This window comes from Salmo salar, chromosome 13 (assembly GCF_965601325.2).
Source record: "Salmo salar chromosome 13, fSalSal1, whole genome shotgun sequence".
Lineage (NCBI taxonomy): Eukaryota > Metazoa > Chordata > Actinopteri > Salmoniformes > Salmonidae > Salmo > Salmo salar.
In genome coordinates, this window is record NC_138303.1 from 100,005,795 (window position 1) to 100,029,343 (window position 23,549).

The 23,549-nt window shown below is 40.3% G+C and overlaps 1 protein-coding gene across 2 annotated transcripts; it reads left to right on the plus strand.

Moving 5' to 3' along the window:
• Window positions 1-1,577: 1,577 nt before the first annotated feature.
• On the plus strand, window positions 1,578-23,005 carry LOC106568348 (guanine nucleotide-binding protein G(q) subunit alpha). 2 transcript variants are annotated; one of them, XM_045692505.2, is made up of 9 exons: window positions 1,578-1,881; window positions 2,264-2,441; window positions 3,354-3,538; window positions 4,273-4,427; window positions 4,519-4,575; window positions 4,750-4,878; window positions 5,144-5,273; window positions 18,256-18,409; window positions 21,096-23,005. In XM_045692505.2, exons 1-9 carry the CDS (start codon window positions 1,819-1,821, stop codon window positions 21,281-21,283), a joined length of 1,239 nt encoding a protein of 412 aa, XP_045548461.1. In that variant the 5' UTR covers window positions 1,578-1,818; the 3' UTR covers window positions 21,284-23,005. The 2 variants fall into 2 exon arrangements, with proteins under 2 accessions (XP_045548461.1, XP_013994098.1); XM_014138623.3 differs by lacking the exon at window positions 4,519-4,575.
• The last annotated feature ends 544 nt before the right edge of the window (window positions 23,006-23,549 follow it).

The window sequence follows — 23,549 nt, forward strand, 5'->3', positions numbered from 1 at the left end:
TAGCTGTCACTACAGACCCTGGTTTGATTCTGTATCACAACCAGCTGTGATTGGGAGTCCCATAGGGCGATTGTCCCAGTGTTGTTTGGGTTTGGCCATCATTGTAAATAAGAATTTGTTCTTAACTGACTTGCCTTGTTAAATTAATAAAAACAGCTCTGGTGGACATTCCTGCAGTCAGCATGCCAATTGCACGCTCCCTCAACTTGAGACATCTGTGGCATCGTGTTGTTTTAGTGTCCTTTTATTGTCCCTAGCACAAGGTGCACCTGTGTAATGATCATGCTATTAAATCGGTTTCTTGATATGCCACACCTGTCAGGTGGATGGAATATCTTGGTAAAGGAGAAATTCTTATTAACAGGGATGTAAACAAATTTGTGCCCAAAATTGGAGAGAAATAACCTTTGTGTACTTATGGAAAATTTCAGAGATCTTTTATTTCAGCTCATGAAACATGGGACCAGCACTTTACTTGTCGCGTTTATATTTTTGACAACATTTACTCTACTACATTCCCAAAGAAAATAAGTACTTTTTACACCCAAACATTTTCCTGACATCCAAAAGTGCTTGTTACATTTCGAATGCTTAGCAGGACAGGAAAATGTCCAATTCAGTCACTTATCAAGAGGACACGTGATCCTTAGTGCCTCTGATCTGAGGACTCACTAAAGAAAAATGCTTTGTTTGTAAATTATGTCTGAGTGTTGGAGTGTGCCCCTAGCTAACTGTAAAGTATTATTATTTTAAATCATGCCGTCTGGTTTCATATAAGGAATTTGAAATTATGTATTGCATTTCCTTTTACTTTTGATACTTAAGTATATGTAAAACCAAATACTTTATTTGACTCAAGTAGTATTTTACTGTGTTACTTTAAGTTTTGAGTAATTTTCTATTATGGTATATTTACTTTTACTCAAGTATGACATTGTGTACTTTCTCCACCACTGCTCCTTTAAATTAAGACCGAGACAATCAGGTTAGTGAAGTTCCTTACTAATTAGTGACCTTAATTTATCAATGAAGTACAGGAGAGGAGCGAAAACCTGCAGACACTCGGCCCTCCGTGGTGTTCCTAGTTTTTGGTATACTGTAGTCAATAACATGTAATAACACATTTAACATTTGTGAAATTAGCCTCTATATTCTTCAATCCAAGATATGTTAAGTGTTTATTTAAGTACTGAACTGCCCACCCTTTTTATGTGCCACGGGACAGTTGTTTCATTACAATGTAACATATTGAGCGACATGCCTTCATGATCCTTTCCCATCTAAACACACCCTCTCCTAACGTCACATGGTTCGGGGCTTGAGTTACGCCAGCACAACACGACAGCAGCTGGCAGCAATAATGACTAGAATTGTGTGAAAATAAGAGTCCTCTACTTCGAGAGACACTGTCCGACACAGCCCATTCATGGGCCCACACTTTTTATGTTGGTGAAAATGATTAAGATGTAGAATAATGATGAAGAGAAAAACGTAAATAAAGGCAAGGATGAGAGATGTTGAAGAAGAATGATAAAAGGGTGGATGAATATGAAGAAAATGTTTTACTGTGTAGAGCACTTTTATTTTTATGTCTCCTTGCCTTTTTGCTGCTAGGTTCACATAGACTCCAGTCAGAGTACACTGTATTCTGTACCTAATGAAATTACAGATGGGACAAGCAAAGGGGACAATAGAAAAAATATAATAACGTTAAGCAATGCTTCTTCAATGAAGACAAATTCAAAAGGAACGTATTGTGATATGGGATTATTTTTTGTTACTCCTGTGGAATAATGGAATTTCGTTTTTTATAAATTTATGGTGATATGGAGTAAAAGTCCGCCATATTCACTCACCACACCCGGAGTTCAACTATTGGAGGTAAAGATTTGCTTTTCTGTTTACATGTTGGTATTTCATTATTCATTCTCCCAACGGATTGGCTCCTATTGCATTTCGTAATGGGACTGTAGTTTACATAAATATAAAATAACAAGTGGTCTATTTATGTTTCTGCCAAAGGTTCAATCAGTTTCTGGGAATTGTATTCGCATTATTACGCTTGGCTTTTACTGTGGACTCTAGAGCGTAGGCTATGCATGGCACTGTAGATAGAAAATTCAGCCAGTGCTGAGGGAGGACATTTATTTTAGTTAAATATAACAATTTATTTAACAAAGTGACAAAATGTTTTTCGCCTTAACAATTTTTTAAATATTTTTGTTGTTGTTGTTGATTTTTTTTATTTCACTTTGGAATATAGGCCTACCTCCTCGACCCAAAAGTAAGTGTTATCAAGAGAGTCATGACTTTGGGCTCCGTAGGGGCCTGTTGCCTCAGCGAAGAGGGAAAGGAGGCTCGACGGATCAACGACGAGATCGAAAGACAGCTTCGCCGGGACAAGAAAGACTCGCGCCGCGAGTTTAAGCTGTTGCTTCTCGGTAAACCAACGATCACAGTTCTAATTACCACTCAAAGCACTGATATGACATTGTATCATTATTTGAAACATGTTCATTGTATCACTGACTCTATCAGTGTACATTGTATCTGTTATTTAAATGCACATGCCTATTTAAAAAAAAAACATTGCCTGGCAATTTGAATTTATTTGAGATATTTCCAAGAAAACAATGTTTCAGAGGCTTGTGGGAGGAGCTGTAGGAGGAGGGGCTCATTGTAATGGCTGGAATGGAATATTTGGAAAGTTATCAAACACATCAGACATATGGAAACCACATGTTTGACTCATTTCCATCGATTCCATTCCAGCCATTACAATGAGCCTGTCCTCATGTAGCTCCTCCCACAAGGATAATCTGTTATGTGGTCTATTGTGTGTTGTATCTGTCACAGGAAAATATTTCTGAACTCCGAACCTAAATGGACAGTGATCCATGATAAGAATTGATTGATTTCTAAGAAATGTGGCCACTATGCAATTAAACAACCCAACGTTTACAGTAGCAATGGTAACCCTTCCTTAGTCACCTAACAAACTACATGAGCCTGGTTGCTGTCAACATTCTTTCCTTGAGTTATAACTTATTTTGCTCCCAGCAGGGTGACAGTTGTGAGCTGGATGTGTGAACTTAATAAATTATTCTACATATTTAAGTTATATAAACATCACAGAGTACCAAAGACATTGCACTACAATAAACTGTTGTATCAACATTGGGTTACTCAGCAATAGTTTAATCTACACTTCGCGTGTTCATCAAATTGATAATATAAAAATGACACTCTATTATAAGCCTAAAATGTGCATTGGCTTTCATCAGCAGTGGCAGGCTACTGTGTGGGTAATTTAAAAGTCAAACAGAGTTAATCTCTGAGCTTTTTCTTCCCAGGGACTGGTGAGAGTGGGAAGAGCACCTTCATCAAGCAGATGAGGATCATCCATGGGACGGGCTACTCCGAGGAGGACAAGCGAGGCTTCACCAAGCTGGTGTACCAGAACATCTTCACTGCCATGCAGTCCATGATCCACGCTATGGAGACCCTTCAGATCCCTTACAAGTGTGAAGACAACCAGGTGACCCTTCTGTTGTTCCATTTATACCAACTTTGCCTGTTTTTTTTGCCAACATTTTGTGTTGGCACACACACATTTCTTTTTTTTTTGCACCATAATTTTATTTTATATACTTGAGTTTTTCCAGGCCTTGACACCACTCTGGAAACACTCTGGGCTTTAGTTATAGCCTCTAGGCTAAAAGCTTTTCATTGTCAGAAAAACCTTCCGGACCTGGCTAGGCCCATGTTTGTACAGACCTTTTATTTGTTTCTAAAGTCTCTGAGGCTCAGTGAGGATTGTAGTAAAGGATCAGGTGATGTCGTTATGATATCTGTAACTTTATTTACTTTCTGCCTAGTTGGTGATGTCATTAGTTACTGAGCAGGATGACAGACTGAAGGTCTTGTAAAAGGTACACATGTGGTTGACTGTTGGCACACACGTAAAGTAGGGCAACTCCTGGGACCAATATGCCACAAGAGAGACAAAATGACATTGCTTAATCACGTAGCTCTCTATCCCTTACCTTAAAGCCACTATATGAGGCCTAGTAATCATACAAATTCACTACCTCCCAGCTATGTGCTAACTGCCACGCACTAACACCCATTTAAATTCTAGATAGGTCTGAGGCCAAGCTGACACAATCCTTTGGCTTCCATTTACAACAAACATGATCACTCAGACAAATGCCTCTTTAGTTCTCTCATGTAATGATCTCTTTCCCCTTCTCTTTCTCTCTCCTATTTCAGGGCCATGCAAATATTGTCATTGAAGTGGACGTGGAGAAGGTCACAATGTTTACAAATCCGTACGTTGACGCCATTAAGAGTCTATGGAATGACCCTGGGATCCAGGAATGCTACGATCGGAAGAGGGAATACCAGCTCTCAGACTCTGCCAAATAGTGAGTAAACCAATACCAAACCTCGAGTTTAGACTGCCAAATAGTGAGTGGACACAGACCAGTGACTACTCCCCACACTCTTCCCAAATAGTTTCCACTGTGTCCAATACCAGTTCCATCTCAGGCATAAAAGGCTGTGCAGATTCAGGTAAACAATAACGCGATCCAATGGCCAGATTGATTGCTATTGTGATAGTCAGGTGAAAGATCTGTATCTTATGACTTCTGTGTTTTTCTGAGAAGTGATCTAATGAGTAACAGAACTGTTAACACGATAATAATAATAATAATAAATAACCCCATTTCTCTCATGCCCTTTCAGCTACTTGAATGCACTGGACCGTATAGCTGAGTCATCTTATGTGCCGACCCAGCAAGACGTGCTCAGGGTCAGGGTCCCTACCACAGGCATCATAGAGTACCCCTTTGACCTCCAGAGTGTGGTCTTCAGGTAAACATCTACATAGCCTACTACTCTATCCCTGTCTGCTGAACACAATTGATCAAGATGATCCTAGAAAAGTAACTGGTATTAAAAGACTCCATTTTGAATTATTCAAATACAAATTGATGTTTCTCCATCTCCTTGCTTTTCTGTACAGTACATATTGATGTTAATGTAATAACTCATCATAACCCTTAAGAGCTCTGTGTTCTCTATACCTGCCTGTTGAGAGTTGCCCCTAAACATCATGGTGCTGTGCTGCTGTTCTCAGAATGGTGGATGTGGGTGGCCAGAGGTCCGAGAGGCGGAAATGGATCCACTGCTTTGAGAATGTCACCTCCATCATGTTCCTGGTGGCTCTCAGTGAATATGACCAGGTCCTGGTAGAGTCTGACAATGAGGTAAGTTTGTTCATTGCGCTTTCAACAGTCCAAAGCATGATGGTGCTCTTAGAGGACATGGTGCTCTTAAAATCCACGGCAGCCACGTTGGCGCCTCCTGGACAATACTGACCAATGACAATCCGCTGAATATTGACATTTCTAAACCGAGCTACCTAACTGAGCTGCTTGAACTTATGAATGGATTGATTGAATGCTTAGAGGCAGAGATACATGGCATTGTACTAGAAAGTTGGCCAAACTCTCTCCCTCTTGCTATCTCTTTATGATTGGATCTCTGCTAGTGGAGTAGAGGATCCACGAGAGAGATAACCACCTAGTCAGTCCGAACACAGAGGCACATTGTTCCAGCGCTAAATGTTGAATCAGCCCAAACCAGTTATGTGAAGATGACCCAGATTTTCCCGGAGCCCAACGTCTGTCTGCCTCAGCTGATATCCATTCACACTCCGTCATAGGGTTGGAGTTTAGCCAACCCCTCTGATTATTGTTGTATGACAACTCCTATAGTCGTAGGAGTTGGCTAAATGCACGTACAGATCTGGGACCAGGCTACATGTTCTCAGAGAAAAAGGAGAATACCCCACACACTGTTTGAATGCTCCCAAAGTTTTAATAGGAACACTCACGTTTGTTTTGTAACGCGCATGCTACATTTGAACTGGACTTTGACCAGCTCAGGGGTTGTGCTTAGTGTTCACCTGCAGGGGGAGCCCTTCAGTCACTGTAATGATTCTTGGAACAAAAACAAGGGCTGTTTTTTTGTACAGTATTTGCATCTTGCACAATCACTGCAAAGTAATCGTCCACACTGACTGTGTAGAACACTGGATCCAGCAGCACAGTGACAGTCACCAACACTCTGGGTAACATGAAAACAGCCTAACCAGCTATGCTAGGGCGAGTAAAATGGTCAGAGTGAGGTGTTCTCTCATTTGTGTCTGGAAGTAGCTAGTAAGCTAGCCAACATTAGCCAGTTAGCTTGGATGCTTGACTGCTGTTGTGAGGTCAGAATATGGAGCCAGATACCTGCCAAAAGGTTGAACGTACATATTGTTAGGATTGTAAGAAAAGCCATGCGTGAAAAATGAAACGTAAACGTTAAAATAGATCTGTAAATGTGTTACGACTATGAATTAACATTTACACGTTCAATTCTTACTTTATGTCTCCCTTTACTCGGTTACAAATCTTTTTTATGGGTACAAACTTTTGTCAGTAATGTGGCATCTGCAAAGGACATGAACCGAATGTAGCTAGTCAATCAAGCAACTTTAGCCCAGACGTTAGGGTTTGCAGCTTCTGGTTTCATTTCCAAAATAAAAGTCTAGAGCTTGTTTTAGAACTGCATTCAATAACAACGTTATATCAGTAGATGGTGTAGTATAGGCTTGGGCCTTCAGCAAATGACTTGTGATGAAGACACAGAAGAGCCTTGTCTAGAATAACCGCCTGAGATGCAAAATAGAAAGTATATATGATTTATGCTAGGCCTATTCCACTATATAAATATGCCATGCTGTTGTGTGTTATTTAATGGCCATATAATTGCATAATTTATTTTTATAGCCCCGTGGGGATATTGTGGTGATCATGTAACCTAATGAATCACACTTTTTCCAGTATTTGGGAGCACGGACAGTTGGCCTTATATTAGGCATTTTGAGTGTTGTATTTGTGAATTCCACTCTGCATGTCAGCTTGTTATAGCCATTTGCATTGCACAACCCCATCACACAGAGGTTATATCCATATCAATAAATAAAGTATTGGCTTTAATAACCTGTCCTGAGCGAAATAGCCAAGGAGTCCCAAATGGTCAAGACTTTCTATAGCCTATTCTTATTGCCAGATCTGTTTTCCCCATCAGCCACTGCACGTGCTTCTTCAACTATTTTGTTGAAAATGTATTTAGAGGCTATATTTAGAGGCCTGTGAGCTAGGGTCTCTTTATAAGGGGAGCGTTATAATATAAACAGTTATAAAACACAAATAGAGTTCTAACATTATTCCGCAAGAGACCAGTACCCAAAATGATAGCTTAAATTGCAATGCCTACAAGTTGAATGCCTATTTTTTTTTTTTTGGATATGCCTAAATTAAACATTTAATTATTAAAGTGATTGGGTAAAGAACTTTGGAGAATTTAGATAATTTTGAATACACATGGATTTCAATAAACAAACGGAAAAGACTGTTCTATTCTCTTTGATTTAGTTCCTATTGCAACTCAGACAAATTACTGAATGGATGACATACTGACTGACTGAACTGAATGAAGGATTAATTAAATGTTAAAATATGTTGGAATAACGAGTGTCACCCATCATGCATGCTCTGCAATTTATTTGGCTAGTAGGCAAATAAGCCTACATTAGGGTATAATGACTCTATGGCTGAATGCCTCCAGAAGGGCATCTTCTGAGGCTGAGCGGTACTTTTCTGAAGGCGCGTGGTGCTGCATGGAGATCACAAGCTCTTCAACTGGGCAGCAGTGTTGTGATGGAAGGAATAGCCTATAAGGAGACTACCTAAAACCATTGCAACAGAGTTATTGTAAAGTGTGGGAATAAGCTTATGCCAGACTTAGCCTACGTTTAACCTCTCCCTTGTTCATTTCAAAGTACATACAGTGCATTCGGGAAGTATTCAGACCCCTTCACTTTTTCCACATTTTGTTACGTTACAGCCTTATTCTAAAATGGCTAATACCATCCCTACGTGAAGCATGGTGCTGGCAGCATCATGCTGTGGGGATGTTTTTCAGTGGCAGGGACTGGGAGACTAGTCAGGATTGAGGGAAAGATGAACGGAGAAGTACAGAGAGATCCTTGATGAAAACCAGATCCAGAGCGCTCAGGACCTCAGACTGGAGCGAAGGTTCACCTTCCAACAGGACAACGACCCTAAGCACATAACCAAGACAACGCAGGAGTGACTTTGGGACAAGTCTCTGAATGTCCTTGAGTGGCCCAGCCAGAGCCCGGACTTGAACCCGATCAAACATCTCTGGAGAGACCTGAAAATAGCTGTGCAACGACGCTCCCCATCCAACCTGACAGAGCTTGAGAGGATCTGCAGAGAAGAATGGGAGAAACTCCCCAAATAAAGGCATATGCCAAGCTTGTAGCATCATACCCAAGAAGATTTGAGGCTGTAATCGCTGCCAAATGTGTTTCAACAAAGTACTGGTTAAAAGGGTCTGAATACTTATGTAAATGTGATATTTCATTTTTTTTGGCGTTGCAAAAATGTCTACAAATCTGATTCTGCTTTGTCTTTATAGTGTATTGCGTTGAGATTGATGAGGGAAAATAACAATTTAATCCATTTTAGAATAAGGCTGTAACGTGGAAAAAATTAAGGGGTCTGAATACTTTCCGAGTGAACTGTATGTTCATGACCTGATTCATATAAATCATGTCCAATTATTTTAAATGTATATTAACCCCTCCTACAGAATATGCTTTAGCAAGATTTTAGTTGCAAAAACTCCAGTGGTCATACATAATTCATAGATTCACCAAACATCTATTCTTGTTCTATGTTTCATTATTCCTGGTAGATACTACTGGTTATGATTGCAGACAGAGCACAGAGAATGGGATGGTGCAATATTGAATTAGTCATATTTTTATAAGGTGTATGCATGGGGATGTCCACGTCACCCAGAGATATGCCCATGCTATAGAGATACACGTAGCAGACTGAAACTTTACTGTTGTAGGCATAATACAGCTAGTATTATCTAGACTCACGCTGGCAAACAAATCCATTACATTAGCTACCTAAATGTGAAGTAAACTCAACTGAGGAGTAATAGAGAATGGAGACTTTTAACTTGAAAACGTGCAGAATACGTCTTTCCGGTCGCCCTGCCTTCCATTGTTTTTATACTGTGTTATGCTTGTTTGGGTAGCACTTCTCACAGGCTGTTTGGTGTACGTTTTTTTTGTTGGTGAGATGAAATTGCCAAAACTCTGAAAGGTATTATTGTATGTCAGAATTGAAACACAAGATCTGTTGAAAAAATGTTTTTTAGGGGGTAGATCAGCTTCAATATTTTAATTTATTATGGATCCCCATTAGCTGCTGCCAAGGCAGCTCTTCCTTGGGTCATAGCAAAATGAAGGCAGTTTATACGATTTTAAAAACATTACAATACATTCACAGACTGTGTGCTCTCAGGCCCCTACTTCACCACTACCACATATATACAGTACAAAACCCATGTATAGTGAGTATGTTATCGTGTGTGTATGTGTCACGGCCGTCGTAGTGAGTAGACCAAAATGCAGCGGGTACGTGAATGCTCATAATACTTTTATTAGAACATTACACAAAACAAGAAAACGAACGACAGTTAAACAGTATTGCAGGCTAACCATAGCAGTGCAAAAACAACTTCCCACAAAAGACAGGTGGAAAAAGGGCTACCTAAGTATGGCTCCTAATCAGCAACAACGATGTACAGCTGTACCTGATTGAGAGCCATACCAGGCCAACACAAAGAAATACACAACATAGAAAGAACATAGAAATACAAAACATAGAACAATACCCCAAAACCCCCGACAACACAAAACAAACACACCTCTGCCACGCCCTGACCAAACTACAATAACAAATAACCCCTTATACTGGTCAGGACGTGACAGTACCCCCCCCCCCCCCCCCCAAAGGTGCAGACCCCGGATGCACCTGAAACAAAAACTAACAAAACAATAACCCACAACAAAACAAATCCCCAAAACTACAGGGGAGGGAAGGGAGGGTGGCCACCGTCACCGACAGTTCTTGTGCAACACCCCCCCCACTCCCCAATCCTCCTACCACAGAGGTGGCTCAGGCTCCGGCCTTAGTCCCCAACCTAACCTGTCCACCCCCGCTGAAGGCTCAGGGCTAAAGGGCGTCGCTGGAGACCTCGAGCTGATGCGCATCACTGGAGACCTCGGGCTGATGCACGACACTGGAGACCTTGAGCTGAAACGCGACTCTGGAAGCACCGGACTGGAGGGCCACTCTGGCTGCGCCGGTTCCGGACTGGAGGGCGACTCTGGCTGCGCCGGTTCCGGACTGTGGGCCGTCTCTGTCGGCTCCGAACTGTGGGTTGTCTCTGCCGGCTCCGGACTGTGGGCCGTCTTTGCAGGCTCCGGACTGTAGGATGTCGCTGACCCACTGGACTGGGAACTGTCGCCGGAAGCTCTAGACGGGGCACTGTTGCTGGAGGCTCTAGACAGGGTACTGTCGTCGGAAGCTCTGGACTGGAGCTGCGCACTGAAGGCCTGATGCGTGGGGCTGGCTTAGGAGGCGCCAGACTATTTTCACGCACCACAGGGCTAGTGCGAGGAGCAGGAGCAGGACGAACTGGACTGGGCTGACGCACTGGAGGCCTGGTGCGTGGGGCTGGTACTGGAGGTACCAGACTGAAAACACGCACCTCAAGGCTAGTGCGAGGAGCGGAAACAGGACGTACTGGACTGGCCTGACGCACTGGAGGCCTGGTGCGTGGTGCTGGCTTTGGAGGCGCCAGACTGGAGACACGCACCTCAGGGCTAGTGCGGGGAGTGGGAACAGGATACACTGGGCCGTGGAGGCGCACTGGCGGTCTCGAGCGCAGGACTGGCACCACCCCTACTGGCTGGGTGCCCGCTTCCCCCCGGCAAATGCGGGACGCTGGCACCGAGCACACCGGCCTGTGGATGCTCGGCCTCGACACCGTGCGCATCACCCCATAGCATGGGGGAGTATTTGTTCCCCTTGCTCTGCATGGGTAACGCTGCTTCGAGGGTGGCTGTTGTCGATGTGTTCCTGGTTCGAGCCCAGGTAGGAGCGAGGAGAGGGACAGAAGCTATACTGTTACACTGGCAATACTAAAGTGCCTATAAGAACATCCAGTAGTCAAAGGTATATGAAATACAATGGTATAGAGAGAAATAGTCCTATAATTCCTATAATAACTACAACCTAAAACTTCTTACCTGGGAATATTGAAGACTCATGTTAAAAGGAACCACCAGCTTTCATATGTTTTCATGTTCTGAGCAAGGAACTTAAACATTAGCTTTCTTACATGGCACATATTGCACTTTTACTTTCTTCTCCAACACTTTGTTTTTGCATTATTTAAACCAAATTGAACATGTTTCATTATTTATTTGAGGCTAAATTGATTTTATTGATGTATTATATTAAGTTAAAATAAGTGTTCATTCAGTATTGTTGCAATTGTCATTATTACAAATACATTTTTAAAATTCGGCCGATTAATCGGTATCGGCTTTTTTGTTCCTTCAATTATCGGTTCTCTGCGTTGAAAAATCATAATCGGTCGACCTCTACCAGGTGCTACAAAACTAGGGCCTGTAGGACCTGCCTTGTTGACAGTGCTGTCAAGAAGTTAGAGCAGCGCCTTATCATGGACATACTTCTCCCCATCTTAGCTACTGTTGTATCAATATGTTTTCACCATGACAGTTTACAATCCAGGGTAACTCCAAGCAGTTTAGTCACCTCAACTTGCTCAATTGCCACATTATTTATTACAAGATTTAGTTAAGGTTTCGTGAATGATTTGTTCCAAATACAATGCTTTTAGTTTTAGAAATATTTAGGACTAACTTATTCCTTGCCACCCACTCTGAAACTAACTGCAACTCTTTGTTAAGTGTAGCAGTAATTTCAGTCGCAGTAGTAGCTGACATGTATAGTGTTGAGTCATCCGCATACATAGACACTCTGGCTTTCCTCAAAGCCAGTGGCAATTCATTAGTAAAGATTGAAAAAAGTAATGGGCGTAGACAGCTGCCTTGGGGAATTCCAGATTCTACCTGGATTATGTTGGAGAGGCTTCCATTAAAGAACACCATCTGTGTTCTGTTAGACAGTTCATTCTTTTTCCAGGGTTGGTAACAGGCTGATTGGTCGGCTATTTGAGCCAGTAAAGGGGGCTTTAATGTTCTTAGGTAGCGGAATGACTTTTGCTTCCCTCCAAGCCTAGGGGCACAGACATTTTAGTAGGTTTAAATTGAAAATATAATCAGTTAGTTTTGTTATGAATGAGCCATCTGATTCAATGAATGATGGAGCTGAGTTTGCCTTGTTTCCCAGATTTTAATTTAAGGTGCTCCAAAGCTTTTTACTATCATTCATCTTTGTTTCATAGTGTAGTTTCTTCTTTTTTTTATTCAGTTTAGTCACATGATTTCTCAATTTGCAATAAGTTTGCCAATCGGTTGTGCAGCCAGACTTATTTCCCATTCCTTTTGCCTCATCCCTCTCAATTATAACTTTTTAAATTCCTCATCAATCCACGTGGATTTCACTGTTTTTACAGTCATTTTCTTAAAGGGTGCATGCTTATTAGTAACTGGAATAAGCAATTTCATAAATGTGTCAAGTGCCGTGTCTGTTTGCTCCTCATTACACACCACGGAGCAACATATATTCTTTACATCAATAACATAGGAATCACTACAAAACTTCTTGTATGACCTCTTATACACTATATTAGGCCCATCCTTAGGAACTTTGGTTTTCCTAGATATGGCAACTATATTGTGATCACTACATCCAATGGATCTGGGTACTGCTTTCAAGCAAATTCCTGCTGCATTAGTAAAGATGTGATCAGTACATGTTGATGATTTCATTTCTATGCTGTTTTTAAATACCCTGGTAGGTTGACTGATAACCTAAACCGTTTTAAGCTTTTTCTTGAGTTGGCAGCTTGACGAAAGCTGGTCAATATATAAATCACCCAGAAAATATACCTCTCTGTTGATATCACATACAGTGGCAAGAAAAGGTATGTGAACCCTTAGGAATTACCTGGATTTCTGTATAAATTGGTCATGAACAATTTATACAGAAACAATATGAACAATAGACAAACACAAACAAAATGTCATATCTTTATTGAACACACCGTGTAAACATTCACAGTACAGGGTGGAAAAACTGTGATCCCTTGGATTTAATAACTGGTTGACCCTCCTTTGGCAGCAATAACCTCAACCAAATGTTTTCTGTAGTTGCGGATCAGACCTGCACAACAGTCAGGAGGAATTTTGGACCATTCCTCTTTACAAAACTGTTTCAGTTCAGCAATATTCTTGGGATGTCTGGTGTGAACCGCTCTCGAGGTCATGCCACAGCATCTCAATCGGGTTGAGGTCAGGACTCTGACTGGGCCTCTCCACAAGGCGTATTTTCTTCTGTTGAAGCCATTCTGTTGTTGCTTTACTACTGTGTTTTGGGTCATTGTCCAGTTGCATCACCCAACTTCTGTTGAGCTTCAATTGGTGGACAGATAGCCTTACATTCTCCTGCAAAATGTCTTGGAAACATGGGAATTCATTTTTCCGTCGATGAAAGCCAGTTGTCCAGACCCTGACGCAGCAAAGCAGCCCAAACCATGATGCTCCTGTCACAAGGGTCGTTGAAAGGGGACCAAGGCGCAGCATGTAAAGTGCTCATATTTCTTTTATTTATGATAACACTTCAACAAAGTAACAAAACGACAGTCAACAGTTCCGTCAGGTACGTATACAAAATGGAAAACAACTACCCACAACCCCCAAAGGAAAACAGGCTGCCTAAGTATGGCTTCCAATCAGAGACAACGAAAGACACCTGCCTCTGAATGGAAACCATACCCGGCCAAAACCTGGAAAACAAAACATAGAAATAGAATACTAGAAAACCCCCACATATAAACAGAAAACCCAAAACCACCCAACACAACCACCTGTCACGCCCTGACTGCTCTACTATGGCAAATGACCTCTTACAAGGGTCAGGACGTGACAGCTCCATCCATCATACTTCACAGTTGGGATAAGGTTTTGATGTTGGTGCGCCTTTTTTTCTCCACACATAGTGTTGTGTGTTCCTTCCAAACAACTCAACTTTAGTTTAATCTGTCCACAGAATATTTTGCCAGTAGCGCTGTGGAACATCCAGGTGCTCTTTTGCGAACTTCAGACGTGCAACAATGTGTTTTTGGAGAGCAGTGGCTTCTTCCATGGTGTCCTCCCATGACCACCATTCTTGTTGACTGTTTTACGTATTGTAGACTCATCAACGTAGATGTTAACATGTTCAGGAAGATTTCTGTAAATCATTAGCAAACACTCTAGGATTATTCTTAACCTCATTGAGCATTCACACTGTGCTCTTGCAGTCATCTTTGCAGGGCGGCCACTCATAGGGAGAGTAGCAACAGTGCTGAACTTTCTCAATTTATAGCCAATTTGTCTTACCGTGGACTGATGAACATCAAGACTTTCCAGCTTTATGCAAGTCAACAATTCTTAATCTTAGATCTTCTGAGATCTCTTTTGTTCGAGGAATGGTTCACATCAGGCAATGCTTCATGTGAATAGCAAACTCACATTTTGTGAGTGTTTTTTTTGTTTTGTTTGCAGGGCAGCTCTAACCAACATCTTAAATCTCATCTCATTGATTAGGTTAGCTGACATCTGACTTCAATTATCTTTTAGAGAAGTCATTAGCCTAGGGGTTCACATACTTTTTCCAACCTACACTGTGAGTATTTAAATTATGTATTCAATATAGACAGGGAAAATACAATAATTTGTGTGTTATTAGTTTAAGCACACTGTGTTTGTCTATCGTTGTGACTTAGAGGAAGATCAGTTCACATGTTTTTACCAATTTATGTGGAAATTCAGGTAATTCCAAAGGGTTCACATACTTTGTCTTGTAACTGTACATTATAAGGCTTTCACACATGCTATCCAGATACTGACTATTAGCACTTGGTGGTCTATAGCAGCTTCCCACAAGAATGGGCTTTAGGTGAGGCAGATGAACCTGTAGCCATATTACTTCCAATGGTATTTTACATGGTATCCTCTTTAAGCGTTACAGGAATGTGGTTCTGAATAAAAACTGCAACACCTCCACCATTGGCATTTGTCTTTTCTGTAAATATTATAATCTTGTATTGCTTCCACTGTATCAAAGGTATTATCTACAGTTGAAGTCGGAAGTTTACATACACCTCAGCCAACTACATTTAAACTCAGTTTTTCACAATTCCTGACATTTAATCCCAGTAAAAATTCCCTGTCTTAGGTCAGTTAGGACCACCACTTTATTTTAAGAATGTGAAATGTCAGAATAATAGTAGAGAGAATGATTTATTTCAGCTTTAATTTCTTTCATCACATTCCCAGTGGGTCAGAAGTTTACATACACTCAATTAGTATTTGGTAGCATTGCCTTTAAATTGTTTAACTTGGGTCAAACGTTTCGGGTAGCCTTCCACAAGCTGCCCACAATAAGTTGGGTGAATTTTGGCCCATTCCTCCTGACAGAGCTTGTGTAACTGGCTCAGGTTTGTAGGCCTCCTTGCTCGGACACACTTTTTCAGTTCTGCCCACACATTTTCTATGGGATTGAGGTCAGGACTTTGTGATGGCCACTCCAATACCTTGACTTTGTTGTCCTTAAGCCATTTTGCCACAACTTTGGAAGTATGCTTGTGGTCATTGTCCATTTGGAAGGCCCATTTGCGACCAAGCTTTAACTTCCTGACTGATGTCTTGAGATGTTGCTTCAATATATCCACATAATTTTCCTTTCTCATGATGCCATCTATTTTGTGAAGTGCACCAGTCCCTCCTGCAGCAAAGCACCCCCACAACATGATACTGCCACCACCGTGCTTCACGGTTGGGATGGTGTTGTTCGGCTTGCAAGCCTCCCCCTTTTTCCTCCAAACATAACGATGGTCATTATGGCCAAACAGTTCTATTTTTGTTTGATCAGACCAGAGGACATTTCTCCAAAAAGTACAATCTTTGTCCCCATGTGCAGTTGCAAACCGTAGTCTGGCTTTTTTTATGGCGGTTTTGGAGCAGTGGCTTCTTCCTTGCTGAGTGGCCTTTCAGGTTATGTTTTGTACCCGTTTCCTCCAGCATCTTCACAAGGTCCTTTCTGTTCTGGGATTGATTTGCACTTTTTGCACCAAAGTACGTTCCACAGGTACACCTCCAATTGACAGAAATTATGTGAATTAGCATATCAGAAGCTTCTAAAGCCATGACATAATTTTCTGGAATTTTCCAAGCTTTTTAAAAGCACAGTCAATTTAGTGTATGTAAACTTCCGACTCACTGGAATTGTGATACAGTGAATTATAAGTGAAATAATCTGTCTGTAAACAATTGTTGGAAAAATGACTTGTGTCATGCACAAAGTAGCTGTCCTAACCGACTTGCCAAAACTATAGTTTGTTAACAAGAAATTTGTGGAGTGGTTGAAAAACGAGTTTTAATGACTCCAACCTAAGTCTATATATATATATATATATATATATATATATATATATATATATATATATATATATAAAATTGGAAGTGATGCAGACAATTACATAGATGGAAGCTACAATCCATATGCAATATTAAAACTGATCTACCCCTAACAATAAATACAACATTTAACTCTGTAGTGTCTGTGTTCAAACTAGACACTCTAATATATTATATTACACTTGATCTTTGTTGAATAAGTTCCTCCATTTCTTTTTGTTTTTCCTCTATGAGCCTCTATGGTACAGTTTTTATTGCTATCTGTTCTGTTAGATCTTCTATTTCCTTTGTTAGTATGGACACCTTTGACCCAAAATTGCTTTTGTTTTAGAGATGAGTACTGAATTCCATGGCCTCTAAAGGCACATTTTTAAAAGTGTCCCATACAAAAATCATATTTGCTGTACCTATGTTATGTAAAAAAAAATCAGTTATAAATTCCTCTGTCCTATTTAAAAACAAGTTATCATCCAATAGGCTTTGATTAAATTTCTAATATCCTCGCCTATGTGGAAATTCAGTAAGAGTAATGTATAAGCCAATTATCTGATGGTCCGACTGCATTCTATCCCCTTTCAACACTTTTTTCTTGTCTCCACTCCACCCCTCCCTTCTATCTCTTTACTATTTGCCATATATTTTTAAACTGTGCTGTTTCACAAAAGTTTTCCATAGTTTCTACAGATTGTAAATGAAAGAGAATTTTCTTGCTAAAATAATTATTATATTATTAATCGATTGACTATGACTTTTCAGATCACCCAGTAGTGCTAAAATAGTGCAGTAGTGCAAAACCTAAAATGTTACTCTGTAATCGTAACATGGTTTTTGAATGTTCACATTGTTAGATTTGGCCTAAACTTTGACCATTGAGATGTTAAAGACATGATAGATCATACACATAGTATATAAAGGAGTGAGATCTGTAGAAAGACAGAGTGGCTGTGGAATGTGCTGGGTGGATGGGAGAGAGTCACGGGAGTGCAATAGGTGATACGAGAGGACATCTGTGGATTAGGCGAAGGAGGGGTTGGGGTCAGGAGGTCAGGTCAGATCCCCTGAAGGGAGAAATAATGGTTTTAGTATCCTGTTACCCTCTTCCTGTTGAACCATAAGATGTAAGGATTGGAGAGAGAGGTGTGTCTAAAGTAGAGTATATATACTTGTGATGGTGAGAAATGTTTTTTTGCTGCGTCGACCCTTTGGGAAGAATTAAACTTGGTCAAGCTTCTCTAGTGTCTGTGAGTTATTTACTCTGAAAAATAAGAACCTAACAACAGATTCAATTTCACGCTTACGTTCATGTTTCAAGCGTAGCTTTTCTTACGATCCTAACAATTTACGTATGGATTTTCTTAGGATCCTAACGATACGTACGTTCAACCTTTTGGTAGTAATCTGGATCCATATCAGAGGGGTTGGATCAACCCTACTCCTCAGCCAGAGCGGACTCCCCAAGAGTGAAACTCTGTGAAATTATGAATGGACAATGACAAAGCTCTGAATTTACGAATGCCCAGAGCGCACTCTGAGCGCACTCTGGCACTCCAGATTGAATTTACGAACATGGGGTTAGAAAAAAAAGAGGGGGCAAATACAGTTTGTCTCTTTAACATTGTGTTTTTTTTTACTTTCCACAGAATCGAATGGAGGAAAGCAAAGCATTGTTCAGGACAATAATAACCTACCCGTGGTTTAAAGATTCCTCAATCATTCTATTCTTGAATAAGATTGACTTAATGCAGGAGAAAATCTTGTTCTCACATCTGGTGGATTACTTCCCTGAATATGATGGTAAGAACTCCTTTTTTTCATGGATTTTATGAAAAAAAGACAAGAGCTCAATTTGCATGGACCAGCTAAATGTGATCATAAACTACCAATGCAAAATTGATTAGCATTCAGTTATCGTGTCAGAGCCGGCATTATGGGCAGGCCTTAGGGGGCCTGGCCCGCCATACCGTACCTCATTGCCCGTCCAAATAAAATATTGATATACTGATCATTTATTTGGCCGAGATGCGCGCCGAAAGACGCATCAATCTCAGCATCCGAGTGAGCAAATTGTTATTTTTTTATTTTTTTATTTCACCTTTATTTAACCAGGTAGGCTAGTTGAGAACAAGTTCTCAATTACAACGGCGACCTGGCCAAGATAAAGCACAGGAGTTCGACACATACAACAACACAGAGTTACACATGGAATAAACAAACATACAGTCAATAATACAGTAGAAAAAAGAAAAATCTATATACAGTGAGTGCAAATGAGGTGAGATAAGGGAGGTAAGGCAATAAATAGGCCATGATAGCGAAGTAATTACAATATAGCAATTAGACACTGGAATGGTAGATGTGCAGAAGATTAATGTGCAAGTAGAGATACTGGGGTGCAAAGGAGCAAGATAAATAAATAAATACAGTATGGGGATGAGGTAGTTGGATGGGCTGTTTACAGATGCGCTATATACAGGTGCAGTGATCTGTGAGCTGCTCTGACAGCTGGTGCTTAAAGCTAGTGAGGGAGATATGGGTCTCCAGCTTCAGTGATTTTTGCAGTTCGTTCCAGTCATTGGCAGCAGAGAACTGGAAGGAAAGGCGGCCAAATAGCACCCCTCTGGCTCAGTATGTGAAGCCTAGTGGTTAAGAGCGTTTGACCAGAAACCAAAATGTTGCTGGTTCAAATCCCTGAACTGACTAAGTGAAAAATCTGCCGATGTGCCCTTGAGCAAGGCACTTAACCCTAATTGCATATTACAGAAGGGGCTTTTCTGTCTACGATACAATGTGGTGCACACTGACGGACATAGGCCAATAGGATATGTGAGTGTCAGCTGCAGCTGGCTACTATTGGCACCAAAAGAGACCAGGGTGGGTGCTATCATAGTGACACTTTCCTGTAGGCTTCATAGGTCAGAATCATACTAGGCTAGGCTACTCCTTTTATGAGAACATTTAGATAAAAAAGTATTTGATATATATGGGTGTATTTAATACAGCTTAGAATAAGGCTGTAATGTAACAAAATGTGGAAAAAGTCAAGGGGTCTGAATACTTTCCATATGCACATATATATATATTTATTTTTTATTTTTTTCTGGCCATGTCTGACCCCAAAAAAGTATGACATGCTACTCCTTCATGGGGGGGGGGGTCAAGTGCTGGTTCATTTGTTACCGTGCATTCAGAAAGTACACAGACCCCTTGACCAACAATGCAGTTCAAAAAAGAGTTAAGAAAATATATATATTTACCAAATAAATATATATATGTATGTGCATACAGTGCATTCGGAAAGTATTCAGACCCCTTGACTTTTTCCACATTTTGTTACATTACAGTGTTATTCAAAGCTGTATTAAATACACATTTTTCCTCGTCAATCTACACACAATAACGCTATAATGACAAAGCGAAAACAGGTTTTCTGAACTTTTTGAAAACGTATTAAAAATAAAAAACAGAACTTGCCTAGTTATAGTATGATGTAGTTAAATAAAGGTTAAATAAAAAAAATTCAGCCTCGTTATTTTATTGTTACTTTTTATTATTTTTTTTACTTTAGTTTATTTGGTAAATATTTTCTTAACTCTTTCTTGAACTGCATTGTTGGTCAAGGGGTCTGTGTACTTTCTGAATGCACGGTAACAAATGAACCAGCACTTGACCCCCCCCCCCCCCCCCCCCCCATGAAGGAGTAGCATGTCATACTTTTTTGGGGGTCAGACAGTGCCAGATACAGTACATTGGCTAGATCTAGTAAGACAGAGGTGTGCTGTTTCGCTCACTCAGATGCTTTCTCCAGTGAGATAGTTTCAGCCACTTGAGAAAGTTGGCGGGTGAACTGTTCAGATGCACTGTTCAGATGCTGGAATTATTTTGGACAAAAGTGCAAAGGTTACCTACTTTTTTAAGTGAATTGTTTGACAATCAGATGAAAACATCATGACTGGTTGTGTTCATGCCACATTACACGGTAATATATTTTTACAGTTAAATTACATGTCCTTACTATAAAACCCATTTAAAAACTGGGTGCTTGCGCCGGCCCTGTATCATATTACCGGTATACTTTATAGATAAAAACACCCTAAATAAACCATATAAATACAATGCACATCATAAATAAACTATTGTATGTATATGATGCAGCCGTCTAACACCATTTACAAGACCTTGCCCCTTATGGCCTGTAATCGATCCTTGGCGGTGCAATTTGTAATCTCTTGGTCCCTGTGGCCACCGAAGGCGATTCACAAGCAATCAATGTTCAAACCACACACACACAGTTCCAGTTAAGACAATCGGTGGGCAGTACACTTTCAAACACCCTCCCTCTCAGTCCTGCTGGGTCAATACCTTGTTCATTTAACCAGAAATGAAACAATATTTAATATATTGGTTTAGATTGATATAAGAGTTAAATTAACTGATGTGCCATTATTTCATGAATCATATAACTAATCATATCTCCTCTCAGGACCCCAGCGAGACCCACAGGCAGGAAGAGAATTTATCTTGAAGATGTTTGTGGACCTGAATCCAGATTGCGATAAAATCTACTCCCACTTCACCTGTGCCACTGACACGGAGAACATTCGATTTGTCTTTGCCGCCGTCAAGGACTTCATTCTGCAACTGAATCTGAAGGAGTACAACCTGGTTTAAAGGCTACAGCTGAATCTGAAGTAGTACAACCTGGATTAAAGAATCAAGCTGAATTTTACGGAGTACAACCTGGTTTAAAGACTCCAGCCGACCGCAGTTAGACTCTTTAATGCAATGTGAAGAAGTACAACCTGGTTTAAAGATTCCAGCCCACCGCAGTTACAGACTTTAATGCAATCTGCTCCAAAAGCTGCAGCCAGAGACCAGGGCCTGGAGCCATAGTACAGATAGACTACTTCAGTATGTCTGGTTGTCTTTCACTACGGTGAAACCCTACAGAGAATTTACATAAATGACTGTATTATTTCAACTGTTCACCACTGCATTATTTTTTTGTTTATGGGTATCTTTGATTTTGTTCACCAGGTGCATCGTGATGATGAATATTACTGCGCCTTTTTGAAGAGAGAGGATTCTGGTGTACATTGAGAGTTATTGAGAACTCTTTGTAAACCGTTTAAAACACATTATAACAGTGTAAACACACATTTCATCAGATGAGAGTTAAAAGTGCTTTGATGTGCCTGGTGTCTCTCTGAGGACTGTTGACCGACGGCTCTCTTGTCAAAGAAAGTCTGGTGGACATTTAGATAACTGCTATGAATCACCTCACCTTACATTCTCCAGTGGGTCATAGTCACACTAGTGTTTCCCCTATATGCATTTAGCAGGGGTGCACAACCACTACAAAAAAATACAAAAAATATAGATGTATGCTCTCCCCACCTCCCGCAGAAGGACCCCATGAAGGCCCCAAACATTGCACAGTCTATAATGTGTTTTTTGTAATGAGACGTGTATTAAATACATTGTTTACGTATTTAAAATGAGTAGTCATTCTCTGGGTCAGAGGATAGAAGAAACAGTCATAATCATCACCTAGAACACGTAAACTAGCAAACAGGTATTATTTGCACAATTGACACATTTTGTTGTTTTTCTATTGGTGTATAGCTAAGTGTTGCCAAATTAATATTACCTCTATTGACTGAATACCCTCTACAGAAGGGTGAAATCTGACGCTGTACCATCAAATTTCAGCCAAAACGCATTTGACTATCAACACTTTTCAGTTGTGATACTGTACATGTCAGCTACCAGTGTTATAAAATAAGCATATTAGCTCCCACTAAATGGTGCATCTTGATACTGTTCCTCATCCAATGAGGGAATGTTATCACATTTATACAAGGTCTATCGTTGATCCATAACATCTGCCTTTTGAAAGTCCTTTGTATTCTCAGTGGAGATGTACTGTATTGCTTTGGCACAGTATCAGTTTAGGGAATTTAAACTTTAATGAGTATTATCGAATCACTCTCTGGTTTCAAGATTATTTGTGATAAGGGCTGAAAATGATTCCCCATATGTAGTATATGCTTCCTTGCACTTTGTAAATAGAAACTGATACAGTGATTTTCTGTTTTAAGGTCCTGTAAAATGAAAAGTGTTGCAATTGTTACCTGCTGAATGAGAATGTTGGGTCCAATGACCTGCTTTGAACACAGGCATTCATTTCTTGAACTAATTTTTTGAATCATAAATATATGTAATTTGAGAGTAAAAATAAGTACTTACATTTTTATATAAATTAAAGAACTAATCAGAAGGTTTTCTGCACAAGGTTTTCGATTTGTGTCAATCTTCACACACCCTGACGTTATGTGCCATTTTAAAGTCTCGATTGAAAATAAAGCATATATATTTCACATTTATGTCAAATTATCTTCGGAGCTATTTTGTCCATGTTTTGAAATTAGGAGTGATGGAATAAATCATTCCAATTTATGGAACATCCTTCTCTGCACTTTTTTCAGCTACTGTGTATATTTGTGTGGCAATTACCATTAGAATCTATGGCATAGAGAACACCGTAGATGGTGTTGGAAGATTATGCTGCCACTCATTGTTTGTCATGGCATTTAAAGTCTGTCTGCCTTTTCCTAGCTGTGAGAGTTTAGCCTCTCAAATCATTTCAGTGATATCCATCTGGTCAAAGACAGACAGCATTGCTGCCGGGATGGATGTCCTGCTGCTGATTTAGAGCTGGATACTATTGGCACCAAAAGAGACCAAGGTGGGTGCTATCATAGTGACACTTTCCTGTAGGCTTCACAGGTCAGAATCATACTAGGCTAGGCTACTCCTTTATGAGGACATTTAGATAAAAATAGCTACTTTATTGAGGAAAAATATACTTTCTATGCCTGTAATATGTGATTGTCCCACCTAGCTATCTTATGATGAATGCACTAACTGAGTCACC

Excerpts from the sequence above, each read along its gene's own strand:
- LOC106568348 (XM_045692505.2), top strand. The coding sequence starts at position 1,819 with ATGGTGATATGGAGTAAAAGTCCGCCATATTCACTCACCACACCCGGA. Across the intron at positions 1,882-2,263 it reads CCGGAGTTCAACTATTGGAG|GCCTACCTCCTCGACCCAAA; the intron begins GTAAAGATTTGC and ends TTTGGAATATAG. Across the intron at positions 3,539-4,272 it reads ACAAGTGTGAAGACAACCAG|GGCCATGCAAATATTGTCAT; the intron begins GTGACCCTTCTG and ends CTCCTATTTCAG.